General features: G+C 48.5%; 1 protein-coding gene across 4 annotated transcripts in view; it reads left to right on the forward strand.

Moving 5' to 3' along the window:
- Positions 1-1,100: 1,100 nt before the first annotated feature.
- The window catches only part of Dop1b (DOP1 leucine zipper like protein B), a 107,994-nt gene continuing 85,388 nt past the window's right edge, over positions 1,101-23,706 (forward strand). For 2 of the 4 annotated variants that reach the window (XR_004607983.2, XM_034515384.2), the window contains exons 1-2: positions 1,101-1,247; positions 4,006-4,170. Coding sequence is in view for 2 of the 4 variants with exons in the window: in XM_034515384.2 (XP_034371275.1) it covers positions 4,033-4,170 (138 nt within the window). In the remaining 2 variants the exon portion in view is untranslated. Of the gene's footprint in view, positions 1,248-3,167; positions 3,539-4,005; positions 4,171-23,706 lie in introns of those variants that run through there. The other 2 variants (XM_076943171.1, XM_034515385.2) reach the window with 2 other exon arrangements.

Below are 23,706 nucleotides of genomic sequence, written 5' to 3' on the forward strand. Positions count from 1 at the left end.
GCTCGCTTCCTCATAGAACTCAGAACCATTAGCCCAGGTATGTCCTCACCCATAAAGGGCCCATCAATTACTAATTGAGAAAATGCTCTAAGGTTTGTCTGCTTATAGCCAGATCTTATGGAGGCATTTTCTACATTGAGGTTCCTTCCTTTCAGATGACTCTAGCTTTTGTCAAGTTGGCAAAAAACTAGCCAGCACAGATAGCTTTCTAAAGTTTTCATGGATTAGAACTAAAACCAAGGAACAGGTTAAACAGGAAAAGCCATCACTGAAACAACTTTAGACAGTAGATGGCGCTGTTTCAGCTGGCAGAGCTTTAGTGCTGGCGTCATCAAGACATGATCAATATCGGGGTGAATCCTACGAGCTTTCAGAACCCACCACTCTTCTTGTTCCGTTGCTGTCAAACAATGTTCGGTTAAGTCCAGAGATATCAATGTTCGAGGATGCAGGGACACAGCCTAGAATCCGCAAGCCTTCTGCTCCCGGCGCCTGGGATTCTTACTGACTCCTCCCCGCGGAGGAGGTTGTGGGTGTGGTTCTGACGCAAAGCCCAGGGGTGGACGACTCTAGGCAGGCCCTGATTCTAGAGATCCCCTACCCTTGGGTTGTGTCTGGAAAACCCAGGGTTACCTGCCCATTTATGTGAGACCATCCCGGACTGCATCGCAAGACCACGCCCACCACGGCCCCCAAGGCCGCTGGGATACCAGCTTAGTTTGGATAAGCCTCCCGCCCCAAGGCCCCGCCCCCTCAGAGACTCCACCCACCATCGGTCCAGCGGAATCTTCACGCGTCTAGAGCCCCTCCTTGAGAACTGAGGCCCCACCCACCCTGCCAGATCTCTTCCCCCTCCGCCTCCAAGTCTCTTCTTTCGGTCTCTGTCCTATGTGACAACTCCGCAAAAGCCAAAACAACCCCGCCACCAAGGCCCCGCCTACACGCCTAGAGTCCCGCCCACGAGGAGAGAGGCGCGGTCACACCGTCAAGGCTCCGCCCCGTCACGCTCAACGTCACGACTCCGCCCAACCACCGCCAAGGATCCCGCCCCCGAGGGCCTACCTCCAGGTCCCGCCCCTCCTGGGGCCCCGCCTTCCGGCCCCGCCCCTAGTTCCCGGGAGTGGCGGCTGCTGGGCTGAGGCGCTGCGTTTCCTTCGCGTTCGCGTTCTCCGCCGAAGCTCTGAGCCGCCGTGTCCGACAGCCGACGGGCTCCATCCCACGCCCGCCGCCGAGGTCCGCGGCCGTCGGTAAGTGTGGTCCCCGCGGGCCCTGAGCGGCGGAGGCGCAGGGCTCGGGCGGCGGCGCGTCTGCTGCAGTGCGGGTACGGCCGCGCGTGGGTGTGGGCTTCAGACCCGGCCTTCCGCGCCTGGCAGGGTCCGTGCGAGCGGGCCTCGGGCCGCAAGGTGGAGGTCGAATGGTCACCTGTGTCCGCCTAGCCGGCCCAGGGCGGTTCTGGAAGCTCAGCCTTTGTTGAGCAGGGCTTCCAGGTTCCCTAATGGGGTCCCAGACATGCGAGCACCACCCGGCCTAGCCCAGCGCTGGCGGATAAGCCGCGGAGGAGGCGCTCACCCGGTGACAGCAGTCCTTCTCTCGGGAAACCTGTGTAGGGTTGTTGAGGACACCCCACATTTAAAAGCTAATTCTTGTGAGGTGTCAGGTGTCTTGCTTTTTTTTTTTCCTAGTGCCATTTGATCTCAGTGTAAAAGACCGAATTCAAAACTGGGCCAATTGGTAAAAGAGGGTTGATGCGCTGTAGAAACAGGGGCATACCTGCAGGTAAATGGAAAGGCTGCTGATTGTTGGCTTTTACTGAGTTCATCGTACTCCTTCCTTGTAAGCATGTTTACAACCGACTTCTGGATCCAGCAGATGGCTTTTGGGTCTTCACCTGAGCTAAGAAATTAAGAATGCGTAAGGCGGGAGAGCTCCTACAGATAATTTCTGTTTTAAGTTAAAGGCGTCAGGTGCACGTGTGCGTACAGCTGCCCCTTTGTGTAAGATCATTTGTAGCCTCTCTAGTGCTTTTGGCCCACTGAACTGCCGTTATATCTCACACAAAAAAAAAAGTGTCGGAGATAGCTCGTGAGAGAAGCTGTTTAAAGGTTGACCTGGCCATTCTTGCACTTGTATAACAGAGATTCCCATGGAACTGAGCCCTAATGTCCTCATCTCTCACAGTAATGTCCCTCATGGGACTCCAGTGTGTTTCATTAAGTGAAATCTATGTAGAGCTGACACAGAAGCTGTGTAGTGTTGTAATTCCCCATGCCCGTATTTTGAAAGGGTTTGCTTGAATAATTTCTGAGCTTCTTAGCCGTGCAGTTGTGTCAGCTAGTTCTTTCTTCCAGCATCAGCCGTCACAAAGAACTGCACCTGCTGCCTGTTCGTACCTGGCTAGCAGCCTCCTTGCCAAGGGCAGCCAGACTCTTGTCCCGGACACTTATCAGTGATGCAGCTCTTCCTGGTGACATAAGAGTCCACACCTGTGGACTCTGAGGACTCCTTTGCTGTTATCTGGGCTTCCTCTTTTCCTCTCTTGTCCAAATCAGACTCGGATAGCTCTGTGTGTGTAAGAAAGAGTGCGAGTTGAGAGTGTGTGAGAGAGTGTGTGTATAAAAGAAAGAGTATGAGTGAGAATGTGTGAGAGATTGTGTGTGTGTGTAAGAGAATGTATATGTGAGAGTGTTTTATAAGAGAGTGTGTGTGAAACAATGAGAGAGAGAGAGAGTGTGTGTGTGTGTGTGTGTAGTCTGGTAAAATGAGGGAGGCATGGGTAATGGGGAGAGTTTTACATGGGGCAGCAAGAGGATTCAGGGAGTGCCACGTGAGACTGTGGGAGGGGGAGAAGAATGAGCGTGGGAAACTGGACCCTTGCAGGACAGAGGGACCTAGTGTGAGTGTGGCAGGTAAAGGGAGCAGGAGCGTAGAGCCACAGATGAGCCACTTTGTACAACGTGGGAAAGTGAGGGAAGAGAGTGCTGAGTGGGTGGGATTCAGGGTTTAGTTGAGTTTTTTTTTTTTTTTTTTTTTAAAGTGTTAATTTGGGTATAATTTACAGGCCATCAAATTTACCAGGTATATAATTCAGCGATTTTCAGTAGAGTTACACAGTTGAGCAGTCATTGCCATAATCACATTTCCATGACCTCAAAATGACCCTGTCTGTTTCTGGTCCATCCAGGCAACCACCAACCTGCTTACCATCATGAGAGACTTGCCCACCTTGGCTATTTCATCCAAATGGAGTCATAAAATATATGATCTTGCTTGGCTGGCCATTTTCTCTAAGCTTATGTTTTCTTTCTCCCACCATCCCCAATCCCACAGAATCCCCTGTCCTCTCCCCACACTCTACATAAGTACGTCTGTCTGTCTCTGTCATGACCCCCAGGATCTCATACATCTTAGGTTGGCCTTGAAATTACTGTGTCTCGGAAGATAACCTTGAACTCTTGGTTCAAGTGAATTCTCTTGCCTCACTGCCTAGTGCTGTGATTACAGACACGCTCATCACATCTGGCCAGAACTCCTGTAACAGGTACTTTACCCACTGAGCCATCTTGCCAGTCCTGACTTGGTTTTTGTGGAGAAGACTTCCGATCTTTTAGTCATAGAGGGTTGGATTGCTATGTGGACCTGTTAGATTGAAAGCACACCCTCGGGCTTGATAAAGGCCCGTTGATGGGAGGGACCTTGTGCATGCAGAATTACCAGCCAGCCATGGGATGTAGTTTTGTTGGTGTCTCTCCTAGAATTAGTTTTGTCCATTAAGCAGATCCAGCATCCTTGCTTCTCCCTGCCCAGTGCACTTGTGTCCCTCAGAATCCGTGAGGGTGGGAACTCTATCTTTATTTACCCAGTGACTGGCTTAGAAATCTTGCTAAATATTTGAATTGGATTGCCCAGGAAGCTCAGTCTGTGAACACAGGTCTCTCGTAGCTCCAAGTTGAGAAGGATTTCTGCCCGGGAGCAGTGCCCTCAGATGTTTTCTGATTTCACATCTAGATCCCTCCTTCACTGTGAGGATGTGAGATGGACCCAGAGGAGCAGGAGCTGCTGAGCGATTACAGATACAGAAGTTACTCGTCAGTTATTGAGAAGGCTTTAAGAAACTTCGAGTCCTCCAGCGAGTGGGCGGATCTCATATCTTCGCTCGGCAAGCTCAACAAGGTGCTGGGGTACTTCCTGTGGGACGGTGGTGGTGGGGAGAGTTGTCTTCTTATGGTAGGGAATTTGCAGTGGTTTAGAACAGTTAGACAGAAAAGAAAGAACAGCCAGGGGTTCTGCCGCTCAGACTCACCCATGGCTAGTTCATGTCACTATGTATAACATCCTGTGTCTTTGGAGCACAGAAAACAGATATATACTGTGTTGGTGTTTTATAGTGTTGATAGGGTGCAGTGGTCTTTGCTTTTTGCTTTTTGCTTTTTCGAGGGAGGTTTCTCTGGGTAGCCCTGGCTGTCCTGAGACTAGACCAAGCTGCCCTTGAACTCAGAGATACACCTAACTCTGCCTCCAAGTGTTAGGATTAAAGAAGTGTCCCACCACACCTGGCTGGGAGGGACTTTTTTCTTCAAGTCTGTGTACTGACTGACGGAATGTAAAATTGTCAGTATTATTCAGTTATTCAAAGATTGTGCTGCGTCGGATGAGGACTTTTCTGTTTCTTTTGTATTGTACTTTTTGTAGAGCTGACTGGTAACTTCTAGAAGAACAGAAAGCAAAATAATTGCATGTGTGTGAATGTGTGTGTGTGTATGGGGGAGAGTGTGTGAAAGTGTGTGTGTGTATATATGTGAATTGGAGTGTGTGTATGTGAGAGGGGGGAGAATGTGTGAGAGAAAGTGTGTGTGTGTGTGTGTGTGTGAGAATTGGAGTCTGTGTGTGAGACAGGGAGAGGGAGGGAGGAAAAGAGGGAGAGAGAGAAAAGGAGAGAGAGGTGGAGAAGGGTTATGCTCTGGGAAGATCCAAGCAGATCAGAGGGGGCTCCAGCTATTTCTTTATAACCTTCGTGTCATGTCCCACCCAAAGGGAAGGCACTGCAGGGTCTGTAAGGTGCTCAGTGACCATTGTGGCACATAGTAGACAACCGCTGTGGGGAAGAAGATGTATGCCCTCCCAGGCTGTCTGGCCATCACTTGGGTCTGGAGCATGAGTTTCAGGTGGGAGTTAGAAGATCCCATCTCCATTCAGGTCAGGGAACTCCAGCAAACCCCACTGAGGAGAGAGTGCCTCCCTTTATCTTTCCCAGGTGTAGGGGAGGGGGTTGGTGAAGAATAGACAGATTGACTTGGGTACACTGCCTGGGCAGCTGTTATGTCCCCTCCCATGTGCCCATCTCAACACCTTCCCTCTGAGGCCAGAAAACAGCTCTCAGAGTATTTTCTTGGCTAGCCTAAGGCCCTGGGCTCCAGGCCCAGCATAGGGCTGGGGGTGGGGCAAGCATCTCAGCCTGGCAGATGGCTGTCCTGGGCTTGGTGAGATAGGAGGTTGGTACTCATCGGCCAGGAAACTCCTAGAAGGGATGTTTACATGGAAATGTCACAGGCATGTGTTCAATAGAGGAAACAAATTTTTACTCCAAGATCTGTCTTTTAGATAGGATACAGAAGCCTGAGCCTCTGTGGTTGGACAGCTCCAGCCTTTGCTCAGGTGAAAGGGTTACTCTGAGAGACACAGCTGGAGACTCAGGCACATCTGAGTCCTGCTGGGTGCTCACTACTCAGAGCTTGACCTACCTGGTGTCTAAGAGCACATGCCAGGTTCCCTGCATACGGAAGTGGAGAAGGACCAGGAGCTGAAGGCAGCTTGCAGCACAGGATGAATTCTGAGCCAGCCTGAGCTAGTGTGCTGTCTCAAAAACTAACAAAAGAAAAGAACACTGTGCCTGTGTATCTCACAAAAAAACAGTTGTGTTCCTCATTTCTGCCTTAAAAAAAAAAAAAAGATTTATTTTAAATTTTAAAGTGTGTGTGTGTGTGTGTGTGTGTGTTGGGGGTTGTGTACAGATGAAGAGGCCAGAGGTGGCAAGTTCTCCCTGTGCTGGGGTTACGGGTGGTTGTGAGCCATGTGATGTGGATGCTGGTAATCAGACTCTGCAAGAGCAGCAAGCACCCTGAACCATGAGCCATCTCCCTAGCACCCCCTTTTTGTGGATTTTTTTAAAGATAGGGTCTCACATAGCTCAGGCTGGCTTTGAATGTACCATATAGCTTAGGTTAGCCCTGAACTCCAAATGCTCCTGCCTCCTCTCCCAAGTGCTGAGATTACAGGTGTTTATCACTGCATCTGGCTGTGTCTTTTAATTGAGTTAAAATATATTTTGTCCACTTTAAAGTATGTGGTACATGGTTTTTAGTACATTTTACAGTGTCATGCTGCCATGGAATTTCTCATTCCAGAAAAATGTGATCTTCCAGAAGGAAACTGCCACTGAACTGCCTCTCCACCAGCACGTGAGACAGTTTATTCTGCTGTCTCTCCCTAGGGCCTGCCCTTCCACATGAATCAAATTATGCAGTGTTTAGTCTTGAGTGTCTGGCTTATTTCACATAGCATAACATCTACAAGGCTCGCCATGTCCTGATAGATTGTTGTCACATGTATCAGATCTCTTTTTACAAAGCTGAAAGTTAACCTACCTTTTGACAGGTATTTTGGCTGTTGTGAGTAGTGATATTATGCTTATTTCTATGTGTGTTTTGTTGTTTTCTTCTTTACAGTCGTGTCATTGTGTGGGCGAGCCTGTGCCACTGTGTGTGTGTGTGTGTGTGTGTATGTGTGTGTAGGTATGGGTGTGTTTTAGTGTAGGTGTCAGTGTGTGTAGGTCAGTGGCAACTCAGAAGAGTAAGTTACCTTCTTTTACCTTGTGGGTCCTGTGTGTTGAACTCAGGTCACTGGGCTTAGTGGAAAGCACTGATTTACTCAGGGAGTGCCAGACTGTTTGTCTGACAGTCAGCTCCCAGCAGTGCACCAGGACTCCAGCTTCTCCTCATCCTTTTGATACTGACTTTCATGTTTGTTTTTTTTTTTTTTTTTTTAATAATAGCCCTCCTACTATATATGAAATTATAACTCATTGTGGCTTTAAAATCATTTATTTTAGTGTTTGTGTGCCCACATGTGCATGCATGGGGACGTATGTATGCCACTGTACACATACAGAGGTGAGAGGACAAGTTGAAGGAATCGTTTTTTCCTTTTCCATGTGAGTCCTGAGGATTGAATTCAGGACATCAGGTTTGGAGTCAGGAACCTTTATTCATTGAGTTCTCTCTCTAGTCCCCAGAAGGAGAGGGGTGGGGGTTCAAATGTATGCATGTTTTGCTGCCATGTATTCTAGGCACTGTGTACGTACAGAGAAGTCTTGGGGCGGCAGGAGTGTGTGTGGTGGATAACATAGCATGTTCTGTGTTTTAGAACTGAACAGTGGTGCTGAGTTCACTGTCTCCTTACTCAGCCTAGGGAATGGAACTGCCCACGTTTAGCATGGCTCTTCTTACCCCAGTTATTATAGTCTAGAAACTCTCACACAAATCTGCCCAAAGGTTTGTCTCTTGTCAAGTTGACAGTTGATATTAACTATCCCATCCAGTGTAGCTAATGCTTGCCTAGCGGGTCCTGGCTCTACTACAGGGAAGTGATTACACTGTTGTCCCAATTCAGATGAGGGAACTGGAGCCTAGAGGGTTAATCTGTGACCGTGGGTACAGCTAAGGCGCTGAGGTGCTGTCTTCCTGGTGTCCAGAGCTGTGTCAGGGCTGGAACAACAGTGTCCTGAATGTTTTAAAGGGCTTGATTCCTGAGAACAACTTGTTACTTTTGCTGCTTGTCCTAATGATGTGGGAAACAGAGAGAGTGGCTCCAGCAAGATTGACTAGATTCTGAGACAGAGGCTGAGGCACTGCAAGGGGCACCGCTGTCACCACACCTGGCCCCTGAGTTGGATGGAGCTGGTGGGTTCCATCATCCTACAGGACTGGACTTACTTCCATCTACACAGCCCTCATTAATGTAAGCTGAGTCCACTCATCCCTTTCTGGGAAAGTATGGTGCTGAACACCCGACTTTCCTAAGATTTACTCACTGAGGTGACCCTACTTGTGGTATTACAGTGGATAAACATTCTAGTTAATAGGTCACTTTTTGCTGCAGATTTTACCCAAGAAATCCCACCCTGTCATTCGGGCAGTATTGCTTTTATTTCCTCCAAAGCAAGGAGCAAGGTCTCAAGTATGTCAGGTTGGCCTCAAACTTAGCTTTCTGTCTACCCTTCCCCACCCTGCCCACCATAGAGCACCAGCGTGTGTGGTAATGGGGTCAAGCCAGGGCTATAAGCATGAGGCCACTCAGCTACAACCCCAGCCCTGTGCCCAATGCCTTGTTCTCTGCTGCTATAATCAGTCAGCAGGCCAGAATATCCAGCTAAAGGTTTGCAAGACTTGAGTGAGACAGGGTGACAGTAACAGTCTGCTCTCAGCTCAGCCTGTGACAGCTGGTGTTTGTGACGCTCTTACCACGCATTAAGGAGTCGCTGTGCCATATTGTATAGTATTTGCCCTAGGCCTGGTGGTGCAGGCATGGCCTTCTAGCACTTGGAAGGTTGAGGAAGGAGTGTAGCAAATACGAGGCCTGGGCTACAGAGTTGAGTTCAAGGCCAGTCTATACAACTTAGTGAGACCCTGTCTCAGAATACAAAGCAAGGAAAGGGTTTAGGTACAGCTCTTGGTAACATTCTTGCCTAACATGTGAGCCTGTAGGTTCAATCCCCACACTGTCCTGCAGAATAAAATAGAATAAAAAGATACTTGACATCCAGCTCTGGCCAAACCCTTGCTCTGGGCTCAGGCGGCCAGGCTGACCCAGGAGCTAGGCTGTTGCCAGGCTCTCCTACCTTTTCCTGTCAGTGTTGTGTGGTGGAGAACAGGGTATGCCATCTCACTGCCAACAAGCCTTACTCCTTTGCCCAAGTGAGACTGGTGTGATTGCGTCACCAGAAACTATTAGCTAACTTGCTTAAGTCACGCAGCTGTTAGTGGCTGCTGTGTGTTGAGTTGTACTTATCAAAATCCTCACTTCTGGTTCCTCCGAATGTAACTGTATTCGAAAATAGACTGTTTACAGAGATGATCAAGCTGAAGTGAAGTGATCAGTGTGCAGCTGGAACACACTGTGATGGGTATCCTTACGATAAAGGGCTTTGTTTCTGAGATAGTGTCTCATTATGTATCTCTGGCCTCAGACGTGCTGTATCGACCAGGATGCTCTCAGACTCATAGAGGTCCACCTGCCTCTGCCTCCCAAGCATGAGAATAAAGGAGAGCACCACCACAGAAGGGGACATTAGAGCCAGGTCTGGGAGCTCAGGTGGAGGCAAGAGGATAGCAGGGTTAAGGGCTTCCTGGACTACAAAGGGAGGCGCCAGGCTGGGCAATTTACTGAAACTTCAACCTGACAAATTAGAGAGAGGTCAGGAGGGTTGTGACTTGCCCACTGTGCTTGAGACTCTGGGCTCATCCCCTAGTCCTGGAAAAAAAGAAAAAAGGAGGAGGGGACTTGGACACAGATGTAGACATCATGAGTGATGAAGACAGGGCTCAGGACAACACACCTGCCATCCTGGGAACACTACGGACATGCAGAGCAGACTACCAGAGCTGCCGGGAAGAGCTGCTCCTCTTCTCAGGGGGAGCCACTGTGCTGACACCGGAAGTGTCAGCGGAGAGTGCTTCATCTGCCTTCTGTTAGGGAACATCGTTTAAGCCGCTCTGTGCATAGTGTACATTGTAGTGCGTAGTATACATTATAGCAGATTCATCAAAGGATGTCAGATGCCATAATAGACTGAAGATCTCAGGTGCTGGGCTGTGGCAGCAACATAAAACCCCTGTTCACGTGGAATAGGAGGCTCTACTGCTGGGACAGTGACCAATGTGATATTGAGTCCTGACTACAACAGCTAAATGTGGGCAGTGGGGTGCAGGGAGTCAGTGACTTTTTAGACAGAGATGGCTCTCTTTTACATGACATTTGAACAGAGGCCTGAGGGTGCAGGCAGAGAGGCCATCAGTGAGACCAGCCTGAGTCCAAGGCACAGTGAAGGGAGAGGTGTGGGCTGGTTTAGAAACAGAGTAATAGAAGAAAGAGGGCCGCCTATGATTCAGTCCTAAGATTGTGGGGAGCAACTGGGTTTTTGTAGGGAGGTAAAGGGGGAGCAGAGTAGGAAGGCAGCTCTCGGACTTGGCTGACAAAACTAACAATGGAGGCATCTGACGGAGGCCATCAAACATTCTGGTATATCTGAATCTAAAGAAATTTCCTTTGGTAGTTAACATTTTAACCAGCTAGGTGAGACATCTCTATTGTAGTCTTGAGACAGGGTCTTAATGTATAGACCAGGCTGGCCTTGATCTTGCAGTCCTCCCTGCTCAGCCCTGGGTGCTGGGACTGAAGGTGTATACCACCATGCCTGACTGAAGGTGGAGAACTCTTTAGTAGAGCTGGAGAGAAGCAAGGGGAGCGGGCAGCCCTGTCACAGCCTGGTTGTACCATGGGTATGTTGGAGATTGCCCCTTCTTTAAGCGTCGAAGGCAGTGGAAACAGAGGACCCCTGCAGCAGCCTGAGGACTTCGTGCTGAGGCCTGAACTCTGGTGAAGCCAGGATTCTTGGCTTTAGGACAGAAGAGAATTTCAAGATGAATCCGTATGCTGTAGGGACGGAGATTATTAAGAAAAGGTTTTAAACACAGATTTCAGCTAGGCATTAGGGAGAGAAAGAGGAGCACCGGGGACAGGGCAGTTTGTACCCAAGGATGGGTGAGCCTCGCGAGAGAGTTGTGTTCAAGTGTCTTGGTGACGACTGTGTGTGGTTTGGTGGCCTTGAAGTTGTTGGCTCCACAGGTTTCCAGAAGCTGCCCTTTATTTTTCCTCTTTAGGAATGGGATCTGAGGGGGCTCCCGGGCTGTGTAGGACAGGATTTTAGGGTGATAAGACAAAAACCCAGGGTCACAGGAATGCAAGGAGTCCTTGCTGTAGCGAGACACAGGGGTTGAGACATGTGTGGGCCATAAACAAACTTCCCAATTCAGTTGGTGAGATTCTCAGAAAGTCGTGGGTTTTGCAGTTAAGAGGAGTAAGGATACATTCAAGGTTTCCTTCACTCTGGCGTTAAGTAAGGATACATTCAAGGTTTCCTTCACTCTGGCGTTAAGTAAGGGTACATTCAAGGTTTCCTTCACTCTGGCATTAAGCATAGGTCAGTGCCATTTTAACATTTCCACAGGAAATACTCCATAGAAGGAGAAAACTGTCCGAGGTAGGCAACTTCAACAGTGAACTTAGTTTTGTGTCAAAATTCTATTCAACTGGCTCAAGACTTCAGCCAGACCCTGAGGTCGGGGCTCCTTCCCCTTCCTTCCCAAGCCCGCCCCTCTGTTTATTTTCCCGTCTTCTGTCTTGTCTCATAAAGCCCCAGTGAGACTCCTTAGAGTAAGCATACCCCAAATGTCTCATCCATCCTGATTACCTCTGAAAGGGTCTGTCTCCTCTTGCAGTCCATGTGAAGGTATTGGGTGTTAGGACTCTGCTCAGACAGTGATTAGTAGGTCTGACAGTCCAGATGACTGACCACAAAAGCTCAGTCCAGATGGTTTTTCTCACCCACCAAAGGAGGCTACAGTGTTATTTCTTCAAACCTTTTCACTGCCTGTGTAGTGGCGCTGAGGACTTCCTGGTGTGGCAGTGACTTAGGTGATGTAGGGCAGGCTCCACTGCTCCCTACAGGCAGCCTTCCTGATGACTTGAGCCCTGGCTGCAGCACTTCAGAACTCCGCGCCCACTCCTTTAAGAAGGGATGACACTGTGGTGAGTCCTCTAAGGGTGTATGAGCATCCTCACAGTGTGGGGTCTCTCTTCCCAGCACTGACCAGCTAACAGACCCAGCACTCCTCACTCCCACTGCTGGTCCCTAAGCAGGAGGGTGACGAGATGCCCCTTCTAGCCATATGACACTAAGCCGTCTGTCTCTTCAACCCCAGTTCTCCATTGTTAGTATGTGGCACCTCGGTTCAGAGCTGGGGTTTTAGCTGCTTGCTGCCATCTTCTAATGCTCTCCACTGATAGTATGCCAACATATGGTGACAGCAGCTCAGTTCTGGTGTGTTTGCCCAGTACTGGGTTTGGATGACATCATGGCCCTTACCCTAGATTCTGAGGGCCTTGCCAACTCAGCTGCCCACTCCGAGCCACTCAAACATGACAAGGTTGAGGTGGGTATTTTGGGGAAGAACTTTCTGTCTGCAGAGGAGTCTGTTGCACTTTTCAATAACTTGTAACCAGGATAGTCTTATTTTGTGTTTGAGTGGAAGAATTTGTTTGTAGTTCATCCTTTGCAGTCTGCTGGAGGGATAGAAGTTGACCAAGCTCACATAGACAGTGACCTCTCCAGTGACCAAAGGACAGCAGCATGAGGTCACAGTGCGGGAAGCAGCTAGTGATCCATTAAGTCGCTCTGCTGAGGACTCAACCCCCAAGTGACTCTCTGGAGAAAGTGTCATTAGTAGACTATTTGATGAGGTCATAGGGTGAGTCCTTATCTGGTAGGACTGTGCCCTTGAAGGGAGAAAAAGGCACCCTCCCTGTCTACCCTCCAAGCACCCACGTAAAGAAAGACACACCCAGAAGGCACTTATCTGCAAGCCTCGAAGAGACCTGAGCCAGCTGTCCCTTGATCATGGCTTCTGGTACTGTGAGGTGAATCAGTGTTGTTTAAAGCACACAGTATATAGTTTTTTAAAGGCAGCCAAAGAGATTAATGCAGAAAGCTGGAGTTAAACCTGGCTGCTTTTCGGTCCATAGAACTGTTTGGATATGAGCACCAGCCTTCAAGCTCATGTGAGGCGTTCCTGTTTGTCCTTTTTAGTGGGCCCCACCCCCGCCAAGCTTTGTTGACACACAGTAACCTGAGCATCCTTATACAAACTCAAGTCCTCACAGAGACTACCACTGAGCCACGACACCAACACTGCCCATGCTAAGTGTGATTTGATAGGTTTAACATGCATACAACCCTTTGAGACCCTCACCACTGTCAGACTGTGTGTCTGTCCCCTCCAGAGGTTCCCTCTTGGTATATTTCATATCTACGTCTCCAGACAACTGTCAGCATCCTTTCTGTCACTGTAAATGAGTTTGCATTTTAAGAAGCTTTGTATAAACAGAGCCTGGTGTGGTGGTGGTCTCAACAGCTGGGTGGCAGATGCAGGAGATCCAAGAGTTCACATCCAGCCTCCAGCTACGTAGTTTCAGGGATACACTGAGCTACCTAAGACTGTCCTCAAAGTAAACTGAATGAACCTTTGTCTAAATGGGCTTGTCCTCTGTTACTCCTGCTCTGGCCTTTCTCACTCACTCAGGCTATTCTGAAGGTCAGCCAAGAGGTAGATACTGATAATTCATGTACCTTGTACTGCTGAGTAAGATACACGGATACACAGGATCCATTTCCTGATAATGGACAGTTGAGTTCCTTCCAGTGGATATCTGGTTTTAATTTTTTTTAATGATTTTTTTGTGTGTCCATGTGAGGATCCCCTGGAACTGGAGTCACAGGCAGTTGTGAGCTGTCATATGGGTGCTGGGAATTGAACCTGGGTCCTCTGGAAAAACATCCAGTGCTCTTAACTACTGAGCCATCTCTCCAGCCCATGTCTTAATTTTGTAAAGATTTATTTGTGTGTGTGTGTCTGTGTGTGCATGTGTGCACGAGTGCGTGTGTGTGTGGGTGCAGGTGCGTGTACCTGTGCTTGTATGGAGGCCAGAAGAAGAGCTGGAATGGCTTGGAGTTACAGGCTTGTTCACGAGGGTGCTGACTCCAGACCCTCTCTGTTCGTCAGGGTTGCACAGGCAAGTGCTCTTTACTGCTGAGCTTAAGGCCCCCACAGTTAATGTCTTTGGAGGCCACAGTTTGCCAGCAGGATGCTCCAGTCTGCATCCTGCCATGTGTGGGAGCTGCAGCCCTTCCCTGTCTTCAACACTTGAGCCACTATTCAGGGGGCAGGGAAGAGAAGTTCATCGTGACTTTTGCTGCATTTCCCACATGATAGACAATTAAGAATACTGACATACAACAACACTGTAAATTTATTTTAATCTGATGAACATAAAACACAATGGCAGTTGGAAGAGCCTTCCTTGTATATGGTAACAAATACAAATAATTGGAAGAAGCTCCTGACAGTCAGGGAGCACCTCGAAGTAAATCGTGATGTGACAGTAAAATGACCTATGTGCCCTTCAGATGGTGGAGGCCTGTGGTCACAAGAGAATGTACTCATGATAAAATCAAGGGACAGAAAAATAAAGTGACAGTTTCTACAAAGCTCTCTCAGTCCTGCATGTATGTGTACACATGTGCATGCACACGTGTGCATGTAAGTGCAGGCTCCTGCAAGAGGTCATTAGATCTCTTGGAACCGATGTTCCCAGCAGTTATGAGCTGCCCAACATGGATGCCGGGAACAGAACTCAGATCCTCTGTAAGAACAGAACAAGCTCTTAGCTACTGGCATCTCTCCAGCCCCAACACATTCAGTAAGTTTTAATGGCACATATTCCCTCCACTTACATCTTCCAGGCACACTGAAAAATGTCCCCTGGCTGAGCAAATGGCCCAACAAGCCTTTACTGTGTGAGAACAGGCAGGTGATGTCATTAGGCAGGTCCTCATCACACAGTGATTCTCACTGTCTCACCCCCGCGCACCCCTCCATTGTTTGTCTCATTAGGAATCTGTTTGTTGCTTTGTTACTGTATCTCATTTCATTAGCTGATCAATATGGGAAGTGTTGGGCTGGAGAGAAGGCTCGGCAGTTAGGAATACACAGTGTTCTTGCTTAGGAGGACGGAAGCTCAGTTTCCAGCCCCTACACCAGGCAGCTCATAGCCACCTGTCACTCCAACTCCAGGGCATCCAGACACCCAGAGTCACATGTGTATACCCACACATACACAGTTATTTTTTTATAATAAAATAAGCCCTTAAAATGTGTGTGTGCATGTAAATGATAGGTAATGTGTTTCTTTTTATTCAAGTGACAGATCCTTTCTTACTAATGCTTCTGGTGACTCTCCAGCTAGGTGCTTTGGTGTGTTGGTGACAGTCTCATTGGATTGCTAGGAAAGGCAGGGGAGCACTGCGCATGCTGTGGGAGCAGCTGGTTCAATCCAGACTCCTCACTTCTGGGAGACTCCTCACTTGTGGGATGAGACAGAGGTCGGTGAAAGTGTGTTCTGAGGTAGCCGAGGCATAACAATCTGATTCTCATATTTAATCCTCCATTTTCAGTGGCACTGATTACTTCAGATGTGACCTTGTTGGGAGCAGACTTTTAGCAGAAAGCGGCTATCAGCTTTGCAGCCATCTTGAGCCATATACCCTGACATGAGACTTGGATTACAATAGCCTACAACAGCTGAGCACACTCTGATAACATCTTGCTTTAGATACCCAGGACTTTCCTTGGGTGTGTGAGATTAAAAGTATGTGACTTAAGAGTGTGACTTAGAGATCAGATCTAGAGACAAGACCTAAGGGCATGATTAAAGGTGTGACTTAGAGGCGTGGCTTAGAAGTGAGACATATAAAGGCTAGAGACAGACAGAAGAGAGATCAGAGAATCAGACACTTTAAAGAGTAGAGAACAATTTGGAGTAACAGAGATTCAGACACTAGGAGTAGGAGTAGACATTAGATACTCGGAAGAGAACAGAGATTGAGTACAACTAGGAACTAGGAGGAGTAAAACTAGGAACTAGGAACTCAAGACTTGGGACTTGGACTGGGAAGAGAGACTGAAGAATAAACGGGATTGAAACACACTCTGTCTGGTCTCCATTCTTCGAGTCCGTCCTCACTCTCTCTCTTGCTGAACCCCGACCCTTGGACCAGAGCGGCAGCTTGGGCTGGGATACAGTGGCCGCCAAGCGCGGAGTGGAGAGGGCCTCAACATTTTAGGCCGCCCAAAGTGGGCCAGCCTAGGCCTCAACATTTTTGGCGCCCGAACAGGGACTAGTGCGGGTCCCAACATTTTTGGCACCCGAATGTGGGCTAGTGCGGTTCTCAACATTTTTTGGCCCCCAAACGTGGGCCAGCTCGGTTCTCAACGTGACCTTGTGACTTCTTGAACCGCTGAGAAGTGGCAGGAAGGCTGTAGGCCAGCTTCAGAAAGGGATTTCCTCTCCTTCAAAGATATAAAAGGACCAAGCACTTATTGTGTGGTTATTTTTGTTCCAATGAGAACGGGCAGTTTTTGTTGTGGAATTCTTTGTATTTGTGTAAGAATTTAATGCCTAGGCCTGGGGCAGACATCCTAGCCCTTGACAGGATGACAGTGCTCGGTCACTCAAGAAGCTGAGTCTTTTCCTTTGCTTAAGCCAGAGACAAAATCCTGCTCCTCTTCAGGGGAGAGCCCCAGCCGTGATAGTGGGCATCTGGCGTGGTCTGTTTGTGCACTGCAAGATGTTTGTTCACATTCCGGCCTCTTGTCCACTACATACCAGTATACCCTCTCTCCTCCTCCACTTCCACATTTTAGAAAAAGTCATAAATGTCTCCAGCTACCCCTCAGTGTCCCCTGAGGGGCAACATTCCCCTGTACTTTTGATTTTATAAGTTAACATTATATTTTCTTTATTTAAAATTTCATGATTGGATAGCCTATGTCCATGCAGCCAAATGTGTCCCAACCTAGCCCATCTTTTGACCTTATCCAAGAGGGAGCCTGTACCTGTGCCTGTGTCTGTATTTGACATTTGACAGTAAAAGTGTCTATGTGTCCTTCAAAGTTACAGAATGGGGCTGAGGGTAGAGCTGAGTTTGCCTGGCACACACCAGGCCAGGTTCTGCCCCCACCCCCAGCTACTCTGGTGCTGCCAAAAGGGAAAGGAAGGAGTGTGATTTGCCCAGAGTGTACCTCAGGGACAGAGCTCTTGCCTAGAATGTCAGAGGTCTTGGGTTCAAACCTCCAGATAAAAAATTAAAAAGGTGAGTCTTCCTGTGACTCTAGAAAATAAGAAGGCATAGAATGCCTGTTGTGAATCCCTAGACTTTGTCTGCTTTAAGTTGGAGCTGGCTGGCGGCCCAATAGGCTAGATGGGCCAGGGCTTTTCCTGAGTCACTGCAGAGCGTGAGCACAGAGGCTTGTTGTGTTTCTGAGGATCCATGTTCTTCCAGTGCCCTGCATGCCAACCACAGTGTCCTGCTCTCTGTCCTGAATGTCTCAGGACAAGTTTCAGAGAGAACAGAGCTGGGTCCTTTACTCTGCATAGAGCAAGCCTGGGTCACATGACGTCATCCCCTGCAGCACACTCCTGCATCCTGGTGCTGCCTCCTCCCACCCAGACACCAAGAGCTTTTCTTTAACAGCCTCCTGACCATGCAGACCGCTTGTTTCTGAACCAGGAAAGCGAACAGCAGAGAGAAGGAAGACCAGGATGGGATCAAACCAGACCAAAGCTGATGAAAGCAAGTCCCCCATGCGTCCATGGAGAACTGTGACCTTCACTCCAGTCTGGGACTCTCGGTTACGTCCCTTGACATTCTTGCCCCCTGGTTGGTCACTGGCCATAAGCACTTGCCCATTGTTGAGCTGGCATGCGTCTCGGGATCCTGCTAGATGCGTTTTATTTTTGTGTATGTGTGGGAGCAGTCACTGTGATGGCATTAGTGTGCAAGACAGATCACGGGGATTGAACCAGGTCCTCAGGCTTCTTAAATACTCTCCCCTCTGAGCTAGCTCCTGGCCAGCCACCGGCCACCGTGCTGTGGGAGCTTTGTGTACTTCTAGGGAACAGAACACTGTGCCTCAACCCAAGTTCTTAGCAGCCATTCTGCAGCCAGTCAGCTCCAGCTGAGGAGGGCCCACCTGGTGTGAGGCTTCAGTGATCTCTGGAAGGTAGTGTAGGGCCCGGCCAGCTGCATTCTCCTGTGTGACTTCTGGAGAACACTGTGTTCTACCAGTGAGCAGTGCTTTGGGGACTGATGCCTGTTCAAGAGTGGTAACAGCTCTGTCTTCGGGTGGTCTTTCTTCCCTCCTGGCCCAGGCCTTAACAGATTGACCCTCATAAGGTCTGCTGCTGGTCTGTTACACATGTCATTTGTATGTAGATGACAGTATGTTTAAAAAGAAAAATGGCTCCACCTCCCTTTGCTCTCCTGGATGCAACGTGTGGTTCTTCATTCTTAAATATTCCCCAGTTCTCAGCATCACATGTAGTGCAAGCTTTAGGCAGGCTGTGAATGGGTGGCTTTTCGACACACCTTCCCTCCCAATTTCTTCCTTTCTGGTGGAACTCAGGCCTAGCTTCTGCCCGGCATGATGGTCAGTTCTGAGTGTGTGAGCTCTTGGCTCCAGAAGGGTGGTTGCCAGAAGGTATAAGCTCCTGTGGCTTTCTCAAAGTTTCCTCCTGTGTAGACAGTTTCCCCAACAGCAGAATTTTTGTATTTATTGAGGTTCATGTCCTCAGTGGCTGTCAAGTGGCCAGAATATGAGGTGCTGTTGAAAAGAATAGACCCCAAGTCTAGAAAAGTGGGAGAGCCCTGCAGAGCACCTCTGTCCAGAGCTCCTCTGTGAGAAGGCAGGGAAAATGGAGGTTAATGTTCAGGTGGGAACGTTACAGAATCTTAACAGGGGCTGGGGAAGGCAGCTCTGGCCGTAAAGCACTTGGTCTGTGAGTCTCAGGACCTGAGGTGAAATCCCTAGAACCCATGTACAATTGCACATGCCTGGAGTCCCAGGACTGAGGAGGCTCACTGGTCAGCCAGTCTAGCTGCATCTGTGAGTTCCAAGTTCAGTAAGAGGCTTTGTCTCACCAGATAAGGTAGATGGTGATAGAGGAAATGCCTGCTGTCAGCCTCAGGCTCCACACACGCATGTAAGTCACACACGCCTAGAGAGGAGTCCAAATGAGATAAACTCAGAAGGGGAAAGCAGCGTCTGTGTGTGTGTCATGTTGCTGCCTGAGCTCAGTGTGTTTGTTATGTTGGGTTCATCCTGGGAGACACACCCGTAATCCCAGCACTCAGAAGACTGAGGCAGGAGGATCGTGGTGAGATCTTTTCTCAAAAATTATAAAAGGTTCTGTCTTGGCACATTAATTCTCATGTCATCATAACCAAGATATTGGGGCACCCTGTGTAGTTTAAGACCCTGTTACTCATTCATGATGCATGCTTGAGTGTGTGCGTGTGCGTGTGTGTGTGTTTGCAGGGGGTTGTGGTTTAATGTGGGAGAGATAGGTGTGAAGGGGTGTACCAGTGTGTGCATGTGCAGGGGTGTGTCTTTGTATGTGTGAGAATGTCACTGTGTATTGTATGCTGGTGATCATATATAGAGTATGTGCATACGTAGAAGATACTTGTGCATGTACATGTGCAGAGGTATATATATATATATATATATATATATATATATATATATATATATACATATATATATATATATATACATGCGTGTAGGTTGTATGTCTGTGTGTGTATGTGTGCCTGCACACTAAATATTAAAGTACTGTGGATTGAGGTGGATGCTCTTGGGTCTCTCAGCTCCTTTCAGTGTTTAACATCTGTGACCAGCCAGAGAGGAGGTAGCAGCACATTCGGTGTGAGGAAAAGCCTTGGAGCACCCAGGTAGCTTGTGGCAGCCTGGCAGCCAGTGAGAGGAGGAGCCCGACTCAGACCCAATCTGGGTAGTGTAGACCCCTGGCCTTACTATGGCTTCCTGAACTCTTTATGGGAGCATTGTTTTCCTGACAGCCCACTCTGGGTTGATAAAGAGTGCTGCCTCTGTGCCCAGCCACCAGCTGTGCTTGGCCCCTGGGCCTGGACTGCACCAGCCAGTTCCCTTCATCTCTCTGTCTCTGCTTTTGTGACTTTTCTAGTCCAAATCCTTAGTTCACCGATACTTAGCACCCAGCAATAGCTCAGAAAGCCTTAGCTGATAGTAGCTAGAACAAATCCCTCTGGCCTCGAACTCATGGCAATCCTCCTGCCTCTGCCTTGACAGTGCTAGGATTATAGGCCTGAGTCACTGCAGCTGACTTAAGAATATTTATTCATTCATTCACTTACTCCTTTATTTATTGGTTTTGTTTTTTGGCTTTTCAACTCAGGGTTTCTCTATGTAACAGCCCGGCTGTCCTGGGACTCACTCGGCTAGCCTCAGACTCACAGAGAGCGGCCTGTCTCTGCATTCCCAAGTAGTTAGTTTTGAGACAGAGCTTCTCTGTGTTGTCTTGGTTGTCCTGAAACTCACTCTGTAGACTAAGCTGGCTTCAAATTCAAGGATCTGCCTGTCCCTGCCTCCCAAGTGCTGGAAGTAAGGATGTGTGCCCATACCTGGCTTAAGCACTTTAAAAAAGAAAACCTCAGTCTTCTGTATGTCACTACTTGAGATGACTGGCTGACTTGACCTGTACAGGTCCTCTCCTCAGTCTTCTGTATGTCACTACTTGAGATGACTGGCTGACTTGACCTGTACAGGTCCTCTCCTCAGTCTTCTGTATGTCACTACTTGAGATGACGGCTGACTTGACCTGTACAGGTCCTCTCCTCAGTCTTCTGTATGTCACTACTTGAGATGACGGCTGACTTGACCTATACAGGTCCTCTCCAGCAGCCTTTCCAGGTGAGGATGGTGGCCGTGGGTGTTGGAAGCCTCATTGTGAGTTGACTCACCCTGCCATTGCTGGGTTAGAGTTCACTGAGGGAGTGCAGTGTGCTGCTGTTCATCCTGTGACCTTTTGAGAAGGAAGCTTCTTGTTTACACAGAGGCTGACACCGTGTCACTCTCCAAGGAAACTCGAGTCTCACTACTTACCGTGGAGTCTCAGCGGCCTACAGTGATCCAGAGAGGCCAGGAGCCCCTTCTCCAGTTTGTCTCATGCAGCCACCCTCCCATGTCACTGCCATCTGTCACAGCACTTGGTGCTGGCAGTCTCTTGCTTGCCTTAAGTGGAAGTCACATCTGCTCTCCACCTGTCTGGTCTAAAGGGCACTGTTGGTGTCCCGTGGCGAGGCTGTAGTCGAGTGCTGACGCTTGGTAACCTGGCCAGCCTGAGTCACTGGGTTGTTGCTTTGTAAAATGGGCGTCCCTGGAAGGATGGCAGGCTTCCAGAGGAACGCTTGTAGTGTTTTACTGTGATGGCTGTTGTGCCTTGTTGGCTTGATGAGAGACATATGTTAAGTTGGCTTGTTTACATTTCATACAGAAAGCATGTGGCCCTCTGCAGGAAGCCTATTCTTCCACAGGGGCACTCTGGACTGTGCCTTCTGGGACAACTTGTGTGAGTGCAAGTGGGTGTGGGTGTGTGGGGGTATGTCTGCATGTGTCTGCATGTCTGTGTGTGCACATCTGTGCACATGTGTCTCTGTGTGTACACAAGTATGTGTGCATATCTGTATGTGTGTATGCATGCATGTGTATGTGTGTGTGTGTGTGTGTGTGTGGTGTATGAAGTGTTTGTAGCATATACACACACATAGAAGTACATCCACACTGAGATCAGAGGGAGATGTTGAGTCAGGGTCTCACACTGAACCTAGAGCTAAGCTGATGGCCAGCAAGCCCAAGTGATCCTCAGGTCATTGTCCCCCACCAACTACCCCACCCAGGGCTGGGGCTATGGTGTGCATGTGGCCACATCCAGCTCTATGTTGTGTTGGGGCTTATGATCTGCACTCAGGTCCTCCTGCCTGAACATCACTGAGGGAACTTTCTTAGCTCACTGTTCAAGCTTTCAGTACAGCTGAGTCCTGGAGAAGCTGCTGTAGTCACACTGTCGTGTTGGGAGAGAACCAAAGTGAGGTGCAAAGACGCCCTTGGGTGGACACAGTGAGGTCTTTCTTTGCTTCTGGTCGTGAAGCTAGGCTATAACTCAACCCCCATCCCCTTTTCTATTTGGGGAGACTGGGGATCCACTCCAGGCTTTCTGCATGCTAAGCAGATAGTATACTACTCAGGGATAAGACATACACCTTCAGCTCCTGTTACTTTGTTTTAAGGTCAACCTGCTGTGCCTATGGATGTAATGAGGTCAAGAATATTGTAATTATATCCTAATTGTAGTTTCAGGATTATATAGTTCCTGAGTGAAATAAGTAAGGAAACTTAATTTCCTGCTTAATCATAGTTTTTCCTTTCCACAGAGCTGACTGAAAATTATTTAGAAAACTATTTTCCTTTCCCAGCTCATCTGCCTCTCCGAGTTTATATTTGTAGACTGTTTCTTAAGAATTGTATATGTTAGGCATAGTGGCCAACCCAATCTGGATTTCCAGTTTTCTGAAAATAAACCCCTCTGTGACCTGCTCAGCTGTGACCTGCCCTGGGAGTATTTGCTAAGCCTTCTTCACTGAGCCATCTGGTCCACAGAGGCAGTGGTATGCTCACGCAGGCTGGAAAGAGCAGCAGAGTGGAGGGGCCCTCCTCAGCTGGGCCAGGATGCAGCTGACATGAGGGATGGCCTCAAGTTAGCCCAGGGGAAGTCTCCAGGACTGGATGTGCAGGCAGGAGATGGCCTCATCCCACTGTGTGAGAGCTAGAAGAGGCAGGCCTCCCATGAGCGGGTAGCTAGCTGATTCTGGGCTGGGCTCCCTTTTTACACCCAGTACTTAATGCCCTTGAAGTTTTCTCAGCCAGGTTGGATGGGTCAAGATGTGAGACACACAACCACCATTGAGGTGTGGAGGTGACAGTGGCTAGCTAGGCATGATGGCATATGCTTAGAATCTCAAGTGTCAAAAATAAGTGTTCCCAGGGAAGATGATAGCCCTCACTTCTCTGTTGCCCTGAGACACAGGGTCTTTTCCCTTTGAATTGGTTGTAGTGGATACACAGTATAGAAGTTGTAGTTGCTGGGCAGTGGTGGCCCATGCCTTTAATCCCAGCACTTGGGAGGCAGCGGCAGGTGGATTTCTGAGTTCAAGGCCAGCCTGGTCTATAGAGTGAGTTCCAGGACAGCCTGGGCTACACAGAGAAACCGTGTCTCGAAAAACCAAACCAAAAAAAAAAAAAAAAAAAAAAAAAAAAAAAAAAAAGTTGTAGTGGATACACAGTATAGAAGTTGTAACAGATACACAATAAAGAAGCTGTCACTCTCACCTTTCTTTCCCTAAGACAACAACACAGTGTTTGCTATGTCCCAGAGCTCTTTTCAAATCCTTTGGAAATTAAGGACAGAGAACCGCTGTGTGTTTGAGACCAGCCCTGAACTACATAGCAAGACCCTGTTTCCAAAAACTCTGCTGGCAAGGATCTTTCCACTTTAAAATTGTTACATAATATAAAACTTAACATTTTAATCCTTTTGATACAGTGTCTTGCTGTGTTCTCCAGGATGTCTTCAAAGTCTCCAAGTTCTCGGTTCCAGCAATCTTGTATCAGCCCACAAAGAAGCTGAGACAATAGGCACACACAGCCTGAGTCCACCCTGACCATTTTGGGATATGTAGTTCGATGATCTTAAGTATATTCAGGATGTAAACTGACCTCCGACTGGCATATTGGCTGTGGTGTTGTCACACTGCCATGTTGGGGTGACCCTCTCACTGCCTCACCATGTTTGTGCATGTTCTTCTTTACCACACAAGTGTCACAAGAAGTGTGAGCACCATAAGACACGTCGTTTTTTACAGAGTGCTATTACAGTTGTCAT

Source organism: Arvicanthis niloticus, chromosome 12 (assembly GCF_011762505.2).
Source record: "Arvicanthis niloticus isolate mArvNil1 chromosome 12, mArvNil1.pat.X, whole genome shotgun sequence".
In the NCBI taxonomy this organism is placed as follows: Eukaryota; Metazoa; Chordata; class Mammalia; order Rodentia; family Muridae; genus Arvicanthis; species Arvicanthis niloticus.